Source organism: Triturus cristatus, chromosome 5_2 (assembly GCF_964204655.1).
Source record: "Triturus cristatus chromosome 5_2, aTriCri1.1, whole genome shotgun sequence".
NCBI classification, from domain to species: Eukaryota; Metazoa; Chordata; class Amphibia; order Caudata; family Salamandridae; genus Triturus; species Triturus cristatus.
Window position 1 is genome coordinate 448,016,941 of NC_140588.1, and position 21,137 is coordinate 448,038,077.

Consider the following 21,137-nt stretch of genomic DNA (forward strand, 5'->3'; position numbering starts at 1 on the left):
ATCACCATCTTGTGGCGTTTTCTATTCCAGTAGCTACATTTCCTCCTACATCTAGAATAGGATTAAGTACCCCACACAGGAGATGGACTAGATTAAATTCTGAGAGTTTTACTCAAGCTCTTCAGTAGAGTCGTCCTCCACTGGGAAAGAATATTAATGTGGCTAGCAGAGTAGTGGATAAGTGAATTACTGAAAAACTGGATGCAGTGGCTCCATGGACTTCCAATGTCCCCCGTAGATGAACTCAATCAGCGCCATGGTTAAATGAAGCTCTACTGACAGCACATAAATCCTGTAAGCGCTTAGAGCGTCAATGGAGAAAAGATTTCTCGGATAGCAACAAGGCTGCCTATAAGTCAGAATTTAAGAACTGCCATTCTCTTATTAAGAAAGCCAGCGCTGCCTATTACAATGACAGAATAGAGCAGGTGAATAACTCTTCTAGAGAACTATTTGTAATTCTTAAAGACTTATCCTCTCCTGAGAGAACTATGGCACGTGCCATCAGTTCTCTAGAGTCGAATAACCAGATGGTGGACTTTTTTGCTACGAAGGTATCTAAAATATATGATGTCTTTCCTGACGAGGATCATAACAGTAAACTTTGTCAATCTCAGAGGATCTCTGTGACTGGGGCCAATTCCCTCTCAGAATTCTCCCTCCTCCGACTGGAAGATTTAAAAGGGGTAGCTTTAAGCATTAAATGTGGCTCCCCAACAGACACAGCTCCGCCAAAAATCATTAAGGAAGGCCTGGATACATAATATTGACTGATGTACAGCATCTTCTGGAACTTTCCTTCCACGGTGGTGTGGTCCCAAATAAGTGGAAGTAAGCAATTGTTCTCCGCTTAAAGAAACAACCCTCAGCAAACTCAAGTCTGCTGGATCTCACTCCTGCCCTACTTCTCTAAAATAGCAGAAAAGGTGGTTAACACGAAATTGGTTGCACATAGAATCCTCACACTCTACTTCATCCTACGCAATCAGGCTTTAGAGCTACATACTCTACCCAGTCAGCATTACTCCTCGCCACAGAGACAATACGTAGGCATGCGGACGAAAGTTAGATTGTTGCTCTGATCCTGTTGGACCTCAGTGCAGCATTCGATACGGTATTCCACAAACTGCTCCTACAACGTCTTAGGTCAGGTGGGCTGGATGGAGTCACTCTAAAGTGGGTGACTTCCTTCAGGATCACAGTTTCCAAGTTACACAAAACGTCCACATATTTCTAAAAGAATTGCACTGTCACAAGGGGTACGACAAGGCTTAATTTTGAGCCCAACTCTTTTTTCTTTACATCGGACCCTTGGTGGGGATTGTGGAAAGGCACAATGTTACCATCGTATCTTATGCGGATGACATGCAGCTTGTTGTCACCTTGTCCCATAATTCAGAAGAAGCAGCCATCCCATTTTCTTCCTGTCTGAGGGACCTTGCTTCCTGGATGTCAAATAATTGCCTCAAACTGAACGGTAGCAAAACAGAGATCCTGGTTGTGGGGAAATCCCCCTCCATCTGGTTCTCAGCATGGTGGCCGCAGACTCTGGGTCCTACACCAACCCCTAAGGAGGAGGTCAAAAATCTAGGAGTCTGGCTGGACTCTCTCTTTGGAGACACACACTAGGAAGGTTGGATGGAAACATTTTGGAATTCTCAAAATGTTGAGAAAAACCTTGGATATCCTACCTGCTTCAGCCAGGAAAATCCTGGTCCAATCCCTTGTAACGTCCCAGTTGGACTATGGAAATGTCCTCTATCTAGGAACAACAACAAAAAATCTTCATAGGCTGCAATCTATTCAGAATGCAGCAGCCAGTTTAGTTCTTAATCAACCTAGGAAAGCTTCCTCCGTGAAAGCTCTTGGCTCCCTACATTGGCTGCCTATTAACAAAATAATCCTTTTCAAAGCCCTCTGCTTTTGTCATTGGAGCCTGCAGGGCAAAGGCCCTAGTTATTTCCATGATCTACTTGCCCCCTATAACCCGATCCAACATCTTAGATCGACCGCAACCTATCAGGTCAAAGTTCCCAAAGTTCAAAGAGCAAGAATGGGTGCGCACTCATTCGGCGATTTGGCAGCCAAAAATTAGAATGCATGCCTCCCTCTCTCTCTAGTGCCGAGCCATCGGAGAACATTTTTCGGAAAAGATTGAAAACTTGGCTTTTCCTGTTCTGAGGCTCATGTCCATTCTCCCCCTGTTCTCTGGGTCCCGGCACGAGGACACACCAGTTGGTGTAATCAGGCGCTTTATAAGTGGTAATATTTTTTTAAATTATTATTATTACTTAGCAAAGAAACACAGTAAATAGCACAGAATACACAGTGGACCCGGGGGGAGGGTGGGGGGGGGGGCAAACCATATACAAAGAAAGTGGTATGAGAACCAGAACTTGAGTCAGGACAATGTCAAGAGGACGTAGAGGTGCTGGGGACCCACAGAACCACGCGAGGTAAGTAGATAGGGACCCCACGGAGAGCGTGTGCAGTGTGAGAACACAACCGCAGGCTCCGTACAAATCTACGTGTAAGTCGCAGTTGGATTTTTAAAGATTAAGGACCCTTCCCAGGGGACTCTGAAGAAACCCCTTGGAGACAGAATTTTGGAAAGCCATCTCACCCAGGGATACCCTAGTACCCACGTTACCTACACCAGGGAAGCCGGGTGCATAAGTGTAAAGTGGTGTCGGAAATAGCTGTTGAACCCTAATGGAGGACTTCAGGAAAGTGCCACTGCTGGTGAAGGAAAAAGTATCCGGTGGAATCCGAAGGTGGATTCTAGTTGAGAATTACCTGCAAGCAGAGGTGACATAGTCTATGTCACTCAGGAGTGACCAGGAGACTTGGAAGATGAATGCCCTCCGATGTCGGGTGTTGCAGGAGAGTTGACGATGACCTTGACTCTGCAGCTGTGAGGAGCAGGCAACGCTGAGGAGGACCAGGAGATGTGCACAAGCTGTCCCACAAAGGATGTGGAGTGCTGAGGGGTCGGTGTCTGGTGGGAGCACCAACAAGCCTTGACAAATGCAACCAATGCAGGACGCGAAGAAGGAGCAATATCAGGACCAGCAAGGGCCAGGGGACTCACCACAAGCAGGGGAGTCAGGGCAGACCCTGAGCAATCGGGGGAGCCCAAAAGAAGCAAATATGACCGTCAACAAGACCCACAGGCCGGAGGCACTGGAGTTCCAAGAGGACCTTGAGCAGCTCTCCAAAAGATGCAGGCCATGGTGCACACGATGCAGTGTGGCTGAAGATTCTGGTCACTGGAAGTGCTTGACGTTGGGGCTACTTGGAGGCCGAAGAGCTTGATGACAGGAAGCCAACAAGCCTTTGCAACTGTAAGTTGATGCAGTGCACAGGGGTTCGGTTATGCAGCCCCCACGCGGGATACTGGCCTGAAACTTGTTAAGAGGACAGGGCAGCCCTCAAGAGCAGTGGAAAACTACCACCTGTGTTGTAGAACCTTACGTAGTCCGGATACCAACCATGATAGAATTCATTGCAGCCAGTTTCAAGATGGTCATCACGTAATTACGCGGTGCCTGTCTATATGAAATATATGGATGCTTCATTGACAATCTGGGAGAATGGATTCCGTAGGCTGTAGGGGTGTTCCGCTCATGCAGGGGCACCCTCTCTTCAGGATTGCAAAGGCCTGCTAGAGGGGTGACTTAAAGGTTTTAAGTGCAGTGGCCCTAGATATAGGAAACCTGTATATTGAGTAAGTGGTGCTAGCACCAGCTTACACAGGCTGCAATGGCAGGCCTGTAGTTCTACTTTGAATGGTCTCTCATGGGTGGCATAATACAAGCTTCAGCCCATGGGAAACCTCGGGGGTACCCATGCCCTGGGTACCTTAGTGCCATATACTAGGGTCTCAAGAGGGTATCCCAGTATCCAATCTGGGATGTACCCAAATACTGAACATAACAATCTAGCGAGAAAGCAGATGGATTGGGGTCCCAATTAGCAGGATCCCAGTCAGACTACTCAAAAACAGCTTAGCACCGGGCAAAAGGTGGGGGTAACCATGCAGAAGGATCCTACCTTCCTACAATTGGCCACTGTAAACTAAGGCTGTTCATTGGTCAAGAGGCTTAGTAGTCTTTTCTTAGTACTGCCTTGTCTAATTGTGTAACCTTCCATGTCGACACCCCCGTTACATGTGTGGTTACTCTGTAGGCTTTAATTACAGCCTCCGAGCACTATTTTCTCAAACAGCTTTACCCTGCCTGCTGTTGCAGGCAGGACATGCTCTCCACTAACACTTTTTTAAACCTTTTATAACATGAATGCATTTGCGAGAGTTTAAGACATTGGCATTATAAATGACAATGCCTTTTCTTATCTGTTTTAAAACAACACATAAATAGAAGGCATTGTCATTTACAATGCCAATAGCTCAAACTCTCATAAATGCGAGACCTATTGCATTGCAAATGCTTGTTTCAATTACTGCTGGCAACCCCGTCTGATACACTGAAGTGACCACGGCGGGAATATTGTAGGGTTTGGCCACAAATGTAATTGTGTCCAACATGGTTTCTATTATACCACTAATTAATAGCTCTGAATTATGTTCATTGCATATAAGTAGCTTTTATTAAAGGTTGTTAACCTCTTCTCTTAAGGGTACAGATGGAAAGACCAGTCTTTTAACTATCAGCATGCTACGACCTCTGTCAGCATCCCATAGCTTAGGCATAGAGGGAAGGAGCCACTCCACAACAGAGGGGTGCACCTTGGGTGTCTCCTTGCCCTCCAAATAAAGCTCTGGGTTCATTAAACAGGAGAACCCTCATGGGACTTGCATGATCGCCAAGTCCCAAAAGTGCATCTGTGAGAATAGGTCCTAGTTTATAATGAACAAGTTAAACGTGGATGCATAGGGCCTACCTGCCCTATAGTTTGCGTTCCAGCTACCCTTAGTGTAGAGGTGGAGTATGCACATGTTGTGGCCATGTGCAGCAGTAAGAACTTTTTGGAACTGTGTGGTATCTAATTTCTAAGTGCTGGGATGGCGGATGATGCCATTGAAATGGTTTCTATACCAGTCCTCCCCAAAAAAACGAAGTAAATTAACCACTAGTTTTGTCTCTGTGGGCACGATCCTGATCAAGTGTTGCATCACATAGCAGTGGTGGTCTAGCAAGAGCCCAGACATTCACTGCTTGCATCCCGAGCATAGTTGGCCAATGACAGAAAGCTTAATATAGGCGGGCAAGCAGGTGGGAGCTGCTAAAGTGAATATTTGGCAAATAGTATCACATACGACTGGATTTTCTACTGACCAGTTTCTATAAGTACAACAGTTGTTCAGCTCTGCATTTACACTTTATTGTCTCCGACAAACTCTTTCAAGATCCCTGATTAATTTCTCACCGGCCTTTTCTGAATTTACTGTATAGGGCATTGATTCAATGCAGTTTAATCCCAATGCTAAACCGGATGATTAATCCCACATTGACTTTTTGTATCTGAATGCGCCCTTCAGTTACATGGTGGTGATATGCTTGATACATTTGTGACGGAAGAATACATGTATTTTTAATTATTCTAAACAAATATCCTGCACCTTGTTGCATGATGCAAATGTACCATCAAAGATGCCATAGGCACTCTAAAGACCAAAGAGAACTTCACAGTGTGGCGAATCCGTTGTTAATTTTCCTCTTCAAAAAGCAAACTTGCTTGTTATTGCTTTACTTACGCTGCCATGCGCAGAAACGCTCTCGGCAGATTTCTGTCTCTGGCGCCCAACGAATGACAACACCTTCTCCCAGGTGTGCGCTGCAACCTCTCTCAAAGCCACAACGTGCTTGCTTCGAACGGATTTCTTGGACTCCTTTGCAAATGAAGTAAGGACGCCTTTAAGCTACAAAATACAACGGATCACAACTGTTAAAGATACGGCATTAACGCCGGACAGAAATAAAACATTGCAAGCATAACACTTCCGTGACCACCATGTAGAAAATGAATTAAGAAAAATGAATTTGATTCACAAGTACAGTTGGGTGCTAAGGGGTGACTGTGGAAATACATTTTATCCCATCCATAGATTAAATTCACTTGCACTCCAAAAACATTTCCTATGAAATATTTATTCATCAGATTCTTCAATAGCAAAACAAATTATCTCCACAGGTCCGTTTTCTAACAATAAAAAAGGAAAAAAGGAAAAAAAGAAAAAGTTACTTACGTTCAGTAAGCCCTTTCCTAGTGGACACTCTAACCGCAGACTCCTCACATTTAGACTAACCCCCAGGTGTCAGACTGGATCCAGAAGCTTTTCCCAGCAATGTTCCTACACTCCAGTAGGTGGCATCATGCAGCTCTGTTTTGACATCATTCGGCCCAGAAGGGACCGAGCAGAGTCGATTGCGATGCCACACCCGCCTAATGATGACAGTTTCTTTCTGATCTCTGTCTTCATCCGCAGACGTGGAACTCAAAACGTAATCCGAGGCCTCGGTGAGTGGCTCTCTAAAATGGAACCATCTTGGATGGGAAGAGAGACCATGGGAAGCGAGACATGGTAAGACAGTGAGGAATCTATAGTTAGAGCAGCCATCCAAAAGAGCGTTACTGAACACAAGTAACTAGTTCTATGGATTAATACTTCTAACCAGATTCCTCATCTTTTTAATAGATACCAAAGCAGTACTTCCCATGGTCTGTGAAATTGTCTCAGACCGAAATTCCTCAAGGACTGAATGGGTGAAATGCCCTTCCCATCGGACCTGGCTTTCAAGGCAGTAGTGCTTCATGATTGTGTGCACAGACACCCACATCGCTGCCTGACAAATGTCTAGTTCAGGCAATCTGTGTGCCAATCCTGTGGCAGCAGTCTTGGGCCAGCCGGAATGAGCCCTCAATCTCTCTGGGAGCAGGTTCTTGGTCAACGTGCAACAGACCTTAATGCAGAGGACTATCCACCTGGACAAAGTCCTTTTTTGTATTGCCTTGCCTTTCTTTGCCCCAGAGAGCCCAGCAGAGAGCTGATTGTCCACCCAATAGTCTTTGGTGTAATCGAAGTAAAAACTCAAACCTCTCTTGGGGTCAAACCAATAGTCTCTCTTGCACTTTTAAGGGGTGATGCATTGCAAAGAACGTTGGTTGGGTGATGGATTGCAAACATGAAAAGGAGCCATGATTTTTGGCAAAAAGGCAGCCCTGGTCCTCAACACTAGGTTTCTTGAGAAAAAGGTTGTATAGGCCAGCGGCAAAGAGAGCCTGGTGCTTATTAAAATCATGATATGAAGTGATCACAGTGAGGAAGATAGTTTTAAGATTCTGAAGACTCAACAAGCAACAGTGCATTTGCTCGAATCAGATGAGCAACATAAGAACCAAATAAATGTCCCACTGTACATCAAATGGTTTGGGAGGGAACATATGGAACAAACCAACCTTTTAAAAGCCTCATTAAATAAAGTAATTTAAACAAGGATGGCTGAATGGACAAATACAAAAAAGCAAAAAGGCAGACAAATAACCTTTAATGCTCCCCACTACAAGTCCTTGTTAGACCAAAGACAAAATCAACAGTAGAATGCCAGAAAATTCGTCTATGAGTCAATGGTGCAGGCTCCACACCATGCCACACACCTGTCCCAGTACCCAGCATAAATGGATTTTGTTCAGGAGTGCTGTGAATCAAGGATAAGATCCATGACCTCAGGAGATAGCTTAAACGCTGTCAAATGTTACTGGTCGGTCTCCACTCAAGAAGGTGTCTATTTTGCAACCCTGGGTGCTGCTGTGGGAGGAAATTCTCCTGAAGTGGAAGCCTGATCAGAGGAAAGAGGCACAGAAGATCTGGGTACCACACTCTCATGGCCAATCTGGAACCACTGAGATGACTTGGTCCTGGTCGTTCCTGATCTTCTTCAGAACTCGGGTCAAGAGAGAGTGAGTATAGGAGACTTGTGCTCCCTTCCTGAATGTATCTCCTAGAAAGAGCCTTAGTGGAAACTGCAGTGCGCACAGGTTTTGACACTGTGCATTCTAGATGGCGGCAAAAGATCTGCTCGGGTTATCCCCATTTTTGGAAGAGTCACTGCCTCACCTCTGAATGAAGTCGCCATTTGTGATCCACCAGGTGCTTTTGCCTGAGTTTGTTCCCACTGGAGTTCAATGATTCCACCAGGTGGATAAGGATCAGGAGGATGCCCTGATGGTTCAGCCAACCCCAAAGAAGAAGAGTCTCTTGGCAGAGCATGCTGCCGACCCTGCTTATTGCGGTACCACATGGTGGTGGTGTTCGTGAGAACCTTCACCTGCTTCCCCTTGATGGGCGGCAAGAAGGCCTTCAGCACACGGTGGATGGCCCACACCTCCAACAGATTTAAATAAAGTTGGCTTCTGCCAGAGGCTAGAGTCCACCTCTCACAGATGACCTCCCCAACTTAGCAGCCCAACAGCCAGCAGTGCAGATTTTTTGCAGTCTCCTCCAAAACCTGGATCTACTCTGACAAGTTCCTCTGGTGCTGGGCCCACTGAGATTTCAGATACCACTGCACAGCCCATGAGCAGGATTCAAGAGGTCAATAAGTCAAGAAGCCTCAAAGTCCCTCCCACTGAGCTCAAGGACTGAGGCTGAACTATAAAGATTATAGCCCAAATGTCCTGGACTCGGTGCAACTGAGGGAGCAGCATCATATTAATGACAAGTCATTTAAAAGAACGCCTCTGCGCAGGAGTCAGGTGTTGGTACATTGATCGGAAACCCAAAAGACGTAAGAATGATCGTCATCATCTGGAGGTGCTCTACCACTGACTGAGGCGAGCCCGCCTTCAACAGCCAGTTGTCGAGATAAGGAAAAACTCCTATCCCTGACCCCTGAAGATGTGCCATGACCACTAGCATTCCTTTCATGAACACCAGAGGGACACCGGTAAGGCCGAATAGGAGCGCGCAATTTGCAAATGCTTTTTGTCTACCCTGAATAGCGGGTAATGACTAAGACTGCAGGATGGGCATATGAAAATATGCATCCTGTGGGTCTAGGTCTACAATTCAGTCACCCGTATCCAGAGAACAGAACCTGGGCCAATGCAAGCATTATGAATTTGTCCTTCTGCATGAATGCATTCAGAGGGACAAGAACTAAAATAGAACGAAGACCCCTGTCCTCCTTTGGCACCAAGGAAACAGTGAGTATAACAATGCCTCCATATTTCTGAGGCCGGCATCCTCACCAAGGCCCATTTGGACATGACAGCCTGCACTTCCTGCAGTAAGACGGCAAGGGGGTCCTCTGAAATCCACTCTTATGTAAGCAGAAGAAATGGTTGGTCAAAATAGAATGGAAGAGCATAGCTCCCATGGATGATTTGGAGGACTCGTCTGTCTCGTCTGTCTGATGTAGTCTGCCGTCACCCCAGGAGAATGTGTTGGATTCAGTCTCCAAAAGGGTGTTTGTGAGCTGCTATTGACAAGTTAAAGTGGCTTGCAGCTGCATGGTTGGGGGACTGAGAGGATTGGTGTCCCTGCTAGGCAGCATGCTTGTCTGACTGATTACCGTGGCCTACCTGAAAGGACTGGAGTGTTTGATGTGGTGGTATGCGTGGTGAGGGGAGATCTGGCATGGATGGTATGCCAACTGTCTGTAAAATCTCTGAAAATTATAGATATGCTGAGGAAACTGCCGGGTAGAAATCAAAAAGCCAAAGGAATGTGTAGTGGCTCCACTTTCCTTTAAGCATTCCTAGGCAGAATCCACTTTCTCGCCAACCAGGCGAAACCCTTTGAATGCCAGATCCATAAGGGACATCCCAAGAAAAAAACAGTAAAGCTCATGTATGTCTAGTGATGGAGGACTAAGCTGGTACTGACTACTTGGCCTAAGCAATCAGTGGTTTCCAGGAGAGACAATGATACTTTGCAGCATCCTGGCCATCCTAAATGGCTTGTGTCAGGCAAGCCTGAAGGTCTTCCGGGACTGTCGGCAAGATCTCGCTGATCATGTCCCAAAGGGGGGGGGGGGGGTATATCGCGAAGCAAACAGGCATTGACTGACCTCAAAGCTAGGCTGTTTGATGAGAACATTTATTTCCCGAATGCTTCAATTCTTTTTGACTCTCCTTCTTTGGGAGGGGGAAGGATTTACCTTGGTGGTAGAAGCTTAATCCACCAGATTCTCTGGAGTGGGATGCAGAGTCAAGAGATCAGGGTCACCTGGCATCGGCCTGTGATGTATGGCAACCTGCCTGATTACCCTCAGGCATGAACAAGGCTTTGTCTATGTATCCAAGAATGTATCAGTATTGGCATCAATAAAGAGCAACTATGGCTCAGAAGAAGCCTGCCCACGTTGCACGACCTCTACAAGGATGTTAGTTTTGACCTCCATAGAGGGAAGTTGTAGGTTCAAGACCTCCAATGCACACCTAATGACCACATCGAAGAAAGCATTGTCTTCTGTTGAAACTTATGGGGAAAAAACCGACCTAGTATCAGGAGATGTATCAAGTACACCTCTTATAAGTCTATGTACATTTTGTCACTGTAATGATGGCTGCCTCTCTACTTGTTTGTTGCTTCAGTGCCATGATGCCCCTTTGGGGGTGATTCGTTGCGCTATACCAAGTATCCATTAACATAACATAACAATGTGGGGGTAGCACATCCCCATCATCAGCATTGCGAACACAAGTCTGAGCATAAGCTGGTGAAGCACCTGAGTGTCTCCACAGCTGGGGTATTGTTCAGTCAGCATCAGATTGAATGGGGTTGGGCAGACAGTAGCGGCCACTACTAAGTGCAGGTGGTGGGTGGGGGGAGCAGAGGAGTGAATGAAAAAAATAAAAATAAACTCACTTACCTGAATGCCGCTGGGTGCTGGTGCCTCTGCTACATCTCCTCATTGCCGCAACAGGAAGCTCCCAGCCTCCCAGAAGCCCCTGTTTCGGCGCTCAGACAGGGGCTTGGAGGCTTTGCATGTTCCTCAACAGGCTGTGTAATGCAGCCTGGTGGGAAGATGCAAAGTGCACATGAGGGTTTGACCGGCCCTTCTGGGCCAGTCAAACCCACATGCGCACTTTAGAGTGTGCTTTACGCTCGTCCCCTGCACTGACCAGCCCGGCCCACCTGCCCCAGAACCGATCAGGAAGGAAAACGAAAATAACATTAGTTATTATTGTTTTCGTTTTTACACTGCTTGCAAAGCAGTGGGGCGATGCGCCTTACCGTTGGAGCAGCCACTGTGGGCACATCAAGTTGGATTCCAGATACAACATCTGGTGAGTCAGACTAGTTTGGCTTGGATTCCTACACTGAACTCAGTATAGTATCTCCCATTGTGGCCTCTAGATTTGACACTTGCAACAATGTCAAAGGTACTAGTGCAGATTTGGGCTCCAGAGCGGAAGTCTACACCGCTGACAAAGCAGAACCAGAAGTGGGTTTGAGGGGCACAGATGGTGCAGAGGAAGGATCCACTGGAGGCCACTGAGCTTCAAAGGGAACCAGGAGCGTAACAAACATGGGCAACATGGCCTCCCTGAAAGCCTTGATCTGTTTAAACGTCCCTGGTGACCTGGGTAATCCAAGGTGCATCGTGCCAAATGTCTGCATTGGCTCCTTGTGGACTGGGAGCAATCCAGGGTGACACAATGCCCTCGCTACTTCGCTGGAGACATAGAATGATGGGATGAGGATGCGTCCTGATTGTCCTCCTTGTGTTTCGGCTTCCTTTTGGTCCTGGACCTAACCAAAGACTGAGATGATGACCTGTTGTGGGAACGGTTGCAGGAGTTTGTCCACACTTACGACTTCTAGCATGACTCGCAAGCTTTCTTCCAGTGCTCGGCAACATACAGATTCATTTCGTCTCAGATCGCCTTCGGGTTCATGAGTGCATACTCCCCACATAACTTTGAGCTGTGCCCTAAACCCAAACATCAAAGTCCAGTCGGGTTCTGTCACAGACATTTTTTTAGGCCGTTCCTTCGTGGCTTAAATCCTCTAGCCTTCAGAGGGGACAAAGTTGCCCTGTACACTGGTTTTACATTTTTTGAGGAGAAAAAACGTTTGTTCAAATCTTTGCCAAATGATGAACCAAGAAGAAGGATGTTCTGGATCTGCGTCTGAAAGTGCCTAACGAAACTGATATCAGTGTGGAGGGTGGCGTTAATATCTCTGATCCGCCATTTTCAGAGCTGAAAAAAGTCAACGCAGAGCCACATGACACCACCTACCGTCGTGCTGGAGCATTGCTGTGAAAAGCTTCTCGATCCACTCTGGCACCTGGGAAATTTTTGAATGATGCTTAGCTGCAATTTGAAATACCCATTAGAAATGCGTGTTTCATCATTTTCTTGGTATTTTCAGAGTATACAATCTGCCATCGATATGACATTGCACGCTTTCAGTAGTCCATGGATGACTTTCCAGAGACTTCAAAGGGTCCCATCGCAAACTGGAGTCTGATCCGTCTAGTGAAAATGTGCTATTGATAATAATGTGTTAATGACTATGCTGTTCTATGAGGAGTATTTTAGGTGAATGTATTAATTTAACACCCTTTAACAGGTATGAAACACAAAACGGGAACAAGACAGTCAGAGGAGCCTTTGTATTGTATTTTAATTGCATTTGCCTACTGACATTCTTGGAAGGGTAGCATGATATATACTCAGTAGTGGCCAGCATTGCTCACGGGTGAGGGGGGTGGGCGCGAGGGGTCACCGGGGGGATTTACTGAGGGGTGTCACGGGGGGAGGGGGGTCAGGGCAAAAAAAAAAAAAAAAATTAAATTTACTTTTCCGCCGGGTCCAGCATCTTCTCGGTTCCTGCTCCTGCTCTCCTGCCTCTGACAGGAACAGAAAGCAGGCAGCCAGGCTCCCTCGACTAAGCCAGTCACAACGCTGCAAGCAGCGTTGTGATTGGTCTGGAAGCCGTCCAGCCGGGGGCTAATGGGGTGGCCATGTTCTCCATGGAGGCTGCATAGCAGCCTGCATGGAGAAGGGCAGAGTGTGCATGACTGGTTTGGGAGGCCCAAGAGGGCCGCCCAAACAGTCTTTGTGCACTCAGGAGTGGGCAAACCACTCCTCCCCTGCACTGCTCAAAGAGCAGAGCAGCCCTGCCCACCCGCCAGCCCGTAATGCACAAAGGAAACATATCAAAACTTTTTGTTATTATCATTTTATGTTTTGGTTTTCTCGCACTGCGAGAAAGCAGTGGGGAGACGCTCCTCCTCCCTAGTGGAGGAGCCGCCCATGTATATACTGTCCACGAGTGCTTGGTTGGAAGGGCAACGTGGTCTCTGTGAGAAACAATTTGGGGTCATGTTTGAGTGACCAGAGAGGTGCTCCTACACTGTTTTGGCCACCGTGCTTATTAGAGTAGAGTTGGGAAGAAGGGAGAGGGATAGTGCACACACAGTTCATGCAGAATTCTCTCAGAATTCTCTCTATGCTACATACTCAGTCAAGACAATACTCCCTTAGAGGTGCCGTATGTAACGTCACCATGATAAAGATTTTGACACTAGCTGGAATTTTCAATTTTTTCACATTCTGCAGGTAGGGGATTCATTTTGCGTTACACCACTGTCAGTGGTCACAAAACTCCTAGAATCCAGGATGCAACCACAGTTAAACACGCATATTTATAAATACAAGGGAACCCAAAAAGGTAGCTGAGGACCTTGGGTAATCGTTTGTTACAGACAACAATGATCCTCAGAAACGTAAAAATGATTCAAAGGTAAATATAGTTCAGAATCGATGCTATATTCCAGGAGTCCAGCCGGACAACCGATTTAATTTATGCAAATTAGAGAATACATACTTATAAGAACAATTGTGCGTGGGACACAGTCCTGTGCCCAAGGTAGAACAAAGACATTAACAAAACAAACAAGGCATTTCAGGCAAGACAGAGTAGAGCTTGTTCAGAGATGCAATGTTATAAGCTCATATGAAATAGCAATTGCACTTATTAACACATTGGAGTAACGTGCATGCTATTTAGGGGGGTCGACGGCGTTTCGATCCTTTGTACAGGGTGTCAGGATCATCATCAGGACTTAGATGTGTACATGCCTGATTGTAATTGAAATTGCCTTAATGAGCGAGAGACCGGAGAGCGTGTTGATTAGACAACAACTGTGAATGGGGCTCACAGGGAGTACGCTCGAGGCGGAACCAAGATAGGTAATACCGATGGCAGAGAATTCCGCCAGTTGAGGTTGAGGGAGATCCGAAGGAGGTTCTAGGGTAATTTAACCGATGCTTCAGAAGGAGACGGCGTGTCAATGCACAGTAGTCCGCCAGGTCCTGTTGGTTGCAGTGAACCGAGGTCACGGACTACCACTCCCAGCAGCCCAGCGCTAATCGGTGAGCCAGGAGCACCTGTGGCCAGTTAGCCTCGCAGTACATCACAACTTGCCGCACCCGCTGGCGCGGGTGCCGCTGCGTGAGGCTTTCTTGCCAGCGCTTTTCCTTTCCTGTCCTGCCTGCAGTGGGGAACCTGTGCTGCCCGTGGACTGAGGGCGTACTTCTGGGGGTCGAAAACGGGAAGAAAAGCCAACCTGTTCCCCGCCACCCTCCGTGTACCTGGAAGAACACGGACTACCACTCCCAGCAGCCCAGCGCTAATCGGTGAGCCAGGAGCACCTGTGGCCAGCTAGCCTCGCAGTACATCACAACTTGCCGCACCCGCTGGCGCGGGTGCCGCTGCGTGAGGCTTTCTTGCCGGCGCTTTTCCTTTCCTGTCCTGCCTGCAGTGGGGAACCTGTGCTGCCCGTGGACTGAGGGCGTACTTCTGGGGGTCGAAAACGGGAAGAAAAGCCAACCTGTTCCCCGCCACCCTCCGTGTACCTGGAAGAACACGGACTACCACTCCCAGCAGCCCAGCGCTAATCGGTGAGCCAGGAGCACCTGTGGCCAGTTAGCCCCTCCTCCTCCTAATAATAAACTCCCAACACTGTGCGCGACGCGGGACAAGGGCGGGCCCTCTGAGGCCCTCAGAGGCACGAGGAGGACGGGACGGGGCCACCTCCTTTTATTCACCTATTCGTTACAACTTGAAGGTACTGTTCATTGGTTCACTGGCCATTCCTCATTTGGGAACTGTGGGTACTGCTATCATTTCCGGGACTATCTGCCTTATAACTATAATGTTGCTATGTGTCATTGATACTTGTATCTGTAGTCCTGCGTAACAACCCAAATCGCAGAACAGGGGTTATTATTTGTCAGCATGGCCCCAAGAGGCACCCGCAGCAAAACTGCTGCCGCTGTGACTGGCCCCATTGACCTTTTTATTTCTAAGGCCAATGATGCCATCAACCAGGGCATAAACCTACTAGAACGCAGGGTATCACAAGACTTGGCGCATGCCAAACGTTCTTCGCTTGGCCTCATTGCTACCGCCACTACACCTGCACAAATTATGCCTAATAACATCAGACCCCTACTTGATGTTTGTGCTGACATACACACCATTCCTAGCGAGGTTAACCTCTCAGCCTCAATTCCCCTGTTAGACACAGATACCGACACTAGCACAGACCTGGAAAAAACGCCTGACTTACTAATTAACCCCTCTCCCAAAGTACAATCTGCTGATAACACCAGGCATGCTAGAGGTAGGCGTGAGGGGGCAGTTCAAAAACTGAAGTTACACGTACCCAAGCCCCGGGTAACTACGATCAGGAAATATAGCCGGGCACAAAGGAAACCTGGGAAAAATACCAACTTTGTCCCTGACAATAATCATAACGCAACTAAGGTTACGGTAATACCCCAGAGGGATGATAGTGAAACTGTTCAGCAGGGCAGAACAACGAACACTAACGGAAATATAGACAAGGCATATGACCCCCTGTTGGAAAGACTGGGGGATTTATTAAGCATTTATCTATCCCCAATCGAAAATAGGCTTGCTCGATTAGAAAAACAGCTAGATGAATTGAGCAACCCTCTTAAGATTTTCCTAAAGGGAGGTCCTGCAACCAGTACAAAAAATAGTAACCCCACCAATATAGTAGGCCCCAAAACAACTATCTTACAAGTACCCCCAGCCGCCCCAAATAATGCAGATAAAGTTGTACCTGTTGCGCTGGCCAATGGCCCAATTACTAAACAAAAAACAGCAACACCACACATTAATAGCAAATTCACAGATAAAAGAAAGGATCCTGGCATCAATACCACCGCGAATACCACACTCTCAACTGCGAGCACCACAGGTCACCCTTCAATTTCTACAAGCAATCCTATCTTGACCCAACCCATCCCAAAACCGCCCAGACAAGTTCCGGCCCGCATCAATCTTCCTCCGGAGTGCGGTGCATATGTATTAGTGTTAGTAAATGTTACTAAACTAAGAGAGGATCAGGATGAAAATCCCATATCACTCAAAAATAAAACCCTGCACTGGCTAATTACTAACTGCAATTACCTGATTGATGGTGCAAGGGAGATTATTAACACACAGCGGGTGGGTTGGATTGGACCCCTTAGGAAAAAATTTGAGGGCGACTGTGTCATTATTAGTTTTAGAAAACCACATTGGGCAGAGAAAACACTAGCCAACGCCCCTTTACCATCGCCATGGGAATTTAACACCACGCTCCTTCCCTTAGGATATTTTTATCGACACCTGATACCTCCAGAACAAGCCACGGTTAACCCTCCCAACAATTTCCCCATTAACTCATACCAAGAGATGAATTTTGGTGCAAGGGTCAAATCACCCTTTTTTGCCCAAAACCAGAACCTAAATGCCGCCTTTTCCAACAACCCCAATTGGCATCCACAACCTCTAATGCCAATTCTTACCCCCAACCATCCACAACATTTTCAAGCCCCAACTATGCGTCAGAGCAATCACAGGGATAGGTCTTACCCAATCCCTAACCCATTCCAGTTTGCACAGACGACACAAGTCAGGCCAATGTACAATATCCCAACTTTCAATCGGTTCGACTATCTATCATCATTAGACGAACAGGATTGACTGAGCATACCCCTTAATAATGAATCATGCAAGAATGCAAAAACTTGTAACCAAGAGGATGCCACAATCATAAATTCACTTGCATCACTCCATGCTAAAACAGTAGTTCCAGAAATCATATTGTCGGATAGCACTCCGGCCATTTCAAACGAATCAACTATCTATGATAATGGGAATACTAGGTGCACATTTATCAACCAGGGGTTCAAACACGGCCTATCAATCCTAAACTGGAATGTCGCAGGTTTAGAATCCAAGCTCTCTGACCCTGCCTGGACCGAACTAATTAAGGACATAGACATACTCATGTTCCAAGAGACTTGGGCTGTTGATAACCTGTATATCGAAGGCTACCACTGTTTCAGCCTGACATCTCTAAAACCTAGTTTTGGCCGAGCGGTGGGTGGACTCTTTACGGGGATTAGAATTTTGGCAGGCGGTACAATTAATGTTTTGAAGTCAGATAACCTTGCTAATTCCAACATTCAAATTCTGGAATATAAATTGAAATCAAAGACCACAATTTATTTAATTAATTTTTACAATAATGATTTCAATGGTGTACCGAACAAAAATTTTGTTGCTTTATCTAAGGTTTTAAATATAATTGATTGTTCCATGTCAGTAGATATTAAGACTAGTATTCTGATCGGGGGAGATTTTAATGTGAAACTTATAGATAACTATGGATCCACTAACTTTGATCACTGTAATGACCGCAGGGGTTTGGAACTGATTAGCATACTCTCGGATTTTAATCTTGTTGATGTAATGAGTGTAGGGTATGATATGAATTTTCCCTATGCCCCTACGTTTAAGGGCAGGGATAACGGTTCAATTATCGATTACATTTTTACATCACCTGTGTTAACGGACTGTTTAATCAAATCTTCTGTGGTGCAAACGTCCTTCAGCGATCATAATCCTTTGTTTGCTATTTTTAACCTCGCACCCAGTCCGATTTTTATGAATTTAAATGGAGCTAGGGATATCACACCCTCAATTGATGGCCTTCGCCTTAAATGGAGAGGAATTGATTGTGGGGCCATTATAGATACGATTCAGGAGGAATATCCGGATCTATTGAAATGTCTCTCCTCCCCCAGTACAAATAATGAAGAACTGATTACTGATTTTGAAGCTTTATGCACCAATATAAAAACTCTCCTGTCAGTCCCACCCTCTACTGACCATAAAGAGCCACGGTGGTTTGATACATCTTGCTCCGTGGCCAATAGAGAGTTAAGAAAGGCCCTCTCTGCCAATCCCAGGTGTAAGGACGCTGTTCGAGCCGCCAGGAAAAACTACAAAGATAAAACATCGAAAAGGAAGGCAAATTTGCTCTCCGATCACTGGGATAAGCTGGTTATCAGCGCCAATCTGGGTGGCAGCGGCCCATTTTGGACGGCAGTTAGGAGAACGAGGGAAATGGGCAAAGAGCTTACTAAAATTAGTTGCAACATAACCAGTACAGCCTGGGAGACCCATTTTTCTAATATTTATGCTGCCCCCTCTGATGAGCAACCTCTCCCTAACCTGAACCAAACAGCAGGCTTAGAGATTTCGGACTTAGAAGTCAGGAAAGCTATCAAAGAGAGCCTAGGCAACAAGGCGCCCGGGCCAGACGGCCTCCCTATAGATATCCTTAAATTTAACGTTGATCTTTGGACACCAATACTTTTAAATATTTTTAATAGTCTTCCACATGCCTGCCACCTGGGCTACTAGTATTATTGTCCCCATTTACAAAAAGGGAGACAGATCTGACCCAGTAAATTATCGTCCCATCTCCCTCCTGGACAATACTTTAAAAATACTAGGACGAATAATTTATAATAGGGTACTGGTATGGGCGTCTGATTCTGACTTTTTAGACCCCTGCCAGATGGGGTTTAGGAGTGGGGTAGGAACAGTCGAGCAATGCCTAAACTTAAAATTGATAATAGATAAATACTGCATTGCTCGCTCATCCCCCGTTTACCTAGCTTTTATGGATCTTTCATCCGCATTCGATCTTGTGAATAGATCCAAGCTATGGTTAACTCTCCTGTCAAATGGTCTCGATGCCACTCTTGTTAGATTCTTAGCCTATCTCCATACTGACTTGAAAGCTCGGGTACGTATTGGTATGGGCGGAGAGGTATCGGGAGCCATTAAGATAGGGAGGGGGGTGAGACAGGGGTGCGTTTTAGCACCCCTGCTGTTTATCATTTATATTAATGGCCTGTCCAACTGTTTAAAGAAAGCTACCCCCGATGTCCCAATCATTTTAGGAAATCCCTTGCCCGTACTTTTATATGCAGACGACGCTGTCCTTTTGGCACGTACACCAAACGCCTTACGTCTGCTTGTACATAGTTTTGTAAATTTTATGGAGGGACTGGATTTAAAAGTTAATTTTAAAAAGTCTTTTATTATGCCTTGTGGGCCGGGCAAAAGGAAACTCGGCACTATTCAAATTGGAACAGATAAACTCGAATCTGTCCATAAGTTCCCTTATCTGGGGTTGGTTTTCGCTGCGAACGGCTCCTGGAGTGGGCATGTGGCCCACGCCACGAGCAAGTTCTCGAAAGCCAACAACTCCGTCCTGAGTCTCCCACGCCCTAAGAAAATCGGCGCCACTAAAGCTATTGTTCAAATTTTTAAATTACAGTGTTCCCCTGTTGCTACGTATGGAGCCGAAGTTTGGGGATCGGCCAGCAGCATTGGTATTCAAAGAGAGGAAAACCGTTTTTGCAGGAAACTGCTGGGAGCACCAATTTCCTCTTCCAATTTCATCTGTCATAACGAACTTAACCTCCCATTCATAAACGACTTTATTAAAGCAAGACCAGCACTCTTCTGGATCAGAATCTGGAGGAATGAGGCTGCTGCCCTTACGCAAAACATCATTAGGGACTGCCTCAATAGTGATAATGGCATACAGATTCCCTGGTTTAAAGAAGTTTTTAAAATATTTAATGAAATAGGAAGAGGTATTTTGTTTACTGAGCCAACGGCTATTGAACCAAAGGACAAACATGAGGTTCAAAAGGCACTCTATGCACTTTATCGTAATGAACGGCTTGGAATTGAACTACAGAAATCAGGGGTCAAAAAATACATTGGTAATGGTCTCTGTATGCAAATCATGCCACCCTACCTATCACTGCCTATGTCAAATTGGGAACGATCTCTACTGTTTCGTCTAAGGGCAGGAACTGTTAAATTTCTGCTCTCTTTTCCTCTGGGGTATCAACACCATACTGTCCTTACCCCCTGCCCCTGTGACGGTACAAGTACTCAAGATGATTTGCACTTTCTGTTTTTCTGTAAATATTATGTGAGATATACCAAATGGCTTTTAACCCCATATTTTAGAAAGCTCAGACCTCTTACACTTCAGGAATCCTACATGCTGCTGCTCACCCTGGACAATGATGAACTGACATTTCGCACTAGCACTTTTCTAAGACTAGCCATACGTGCACGCAAGACTATGGAAAGTCCTTGTAATCAGATTCAGTCAAAAAATACTACTGCTAAAACCTTATAAGTTAATGGAATTTACTGTCTATCCTCTGTATGAATTGCTTTGTTACTATGAAATGTAAATTATTTAACTGTTTTGTATTATGTGTATGTATATGTTCTTTGATGTGTCGGTACTTTTATGAATTTTAACAAATTCGAATAAAGGTCTTTTGAAACATTGAAACAAGTGCAATTGCTATTTCATATGAGCTTATAACATTGCATCTCTGAACAAGCTCTACTCTGTCTTGCCTGAAATGCCTTGTTTGTTTTGTTAATGTCTTTGTTCTACCTTGGGCACAGGACTGTGTCCCACGCACAATTGTTCTTATAAGTATGTATTCTCTAATTTGCATAAATTAAATCGGTTGTCCGGCTGGACTCCTGGAATATAGCATCGATTCTGAACTATATTTACCTTTGAATCATTTTTACGTTTCTGAGGATCATTGTTGTCTGTAACAAACAGTTAAACACGCAGCCTGAAATATGCAAGGGGGTGACTTAAATGGTAAAAGTAAATAACTACATTTAATCTTCAGAATGCAATTAATCTTCAGAATGCATTACAACAGTGCTGCACCTTCAGGCCAAATCAACTTCAAGAGATAAATGAATGTGGTGTAACTTATTAAATTTCAAAATT

At 45.7% G+C, this 21,137-nt stretch overlaps 1 protein-coding gene across 1 annotated transcript in view; it reads right to left on the reverse strand.

The window, feature by feature from the left end:
- The window catches only part of PKD1L1 (polycystin 1 like 1, transient receptor potential channel interacting), a 1,386,277-nt gene that overhangs the window by 112,604 nt on the left and 1,252,536 nt on the right, over nt 1–21,137 (reverse strand). Inside the window, exon 62 of the mRNA XM_085607392.1 lies at nt 5,717–5,881. Coding sequence (XP_085463518.1) covers nt 5,717–5,881 — 165 coding nt within the window. The remainder of the gene's footprint in view (nt 1–5,716; nt 5,882–21,137) is intronic.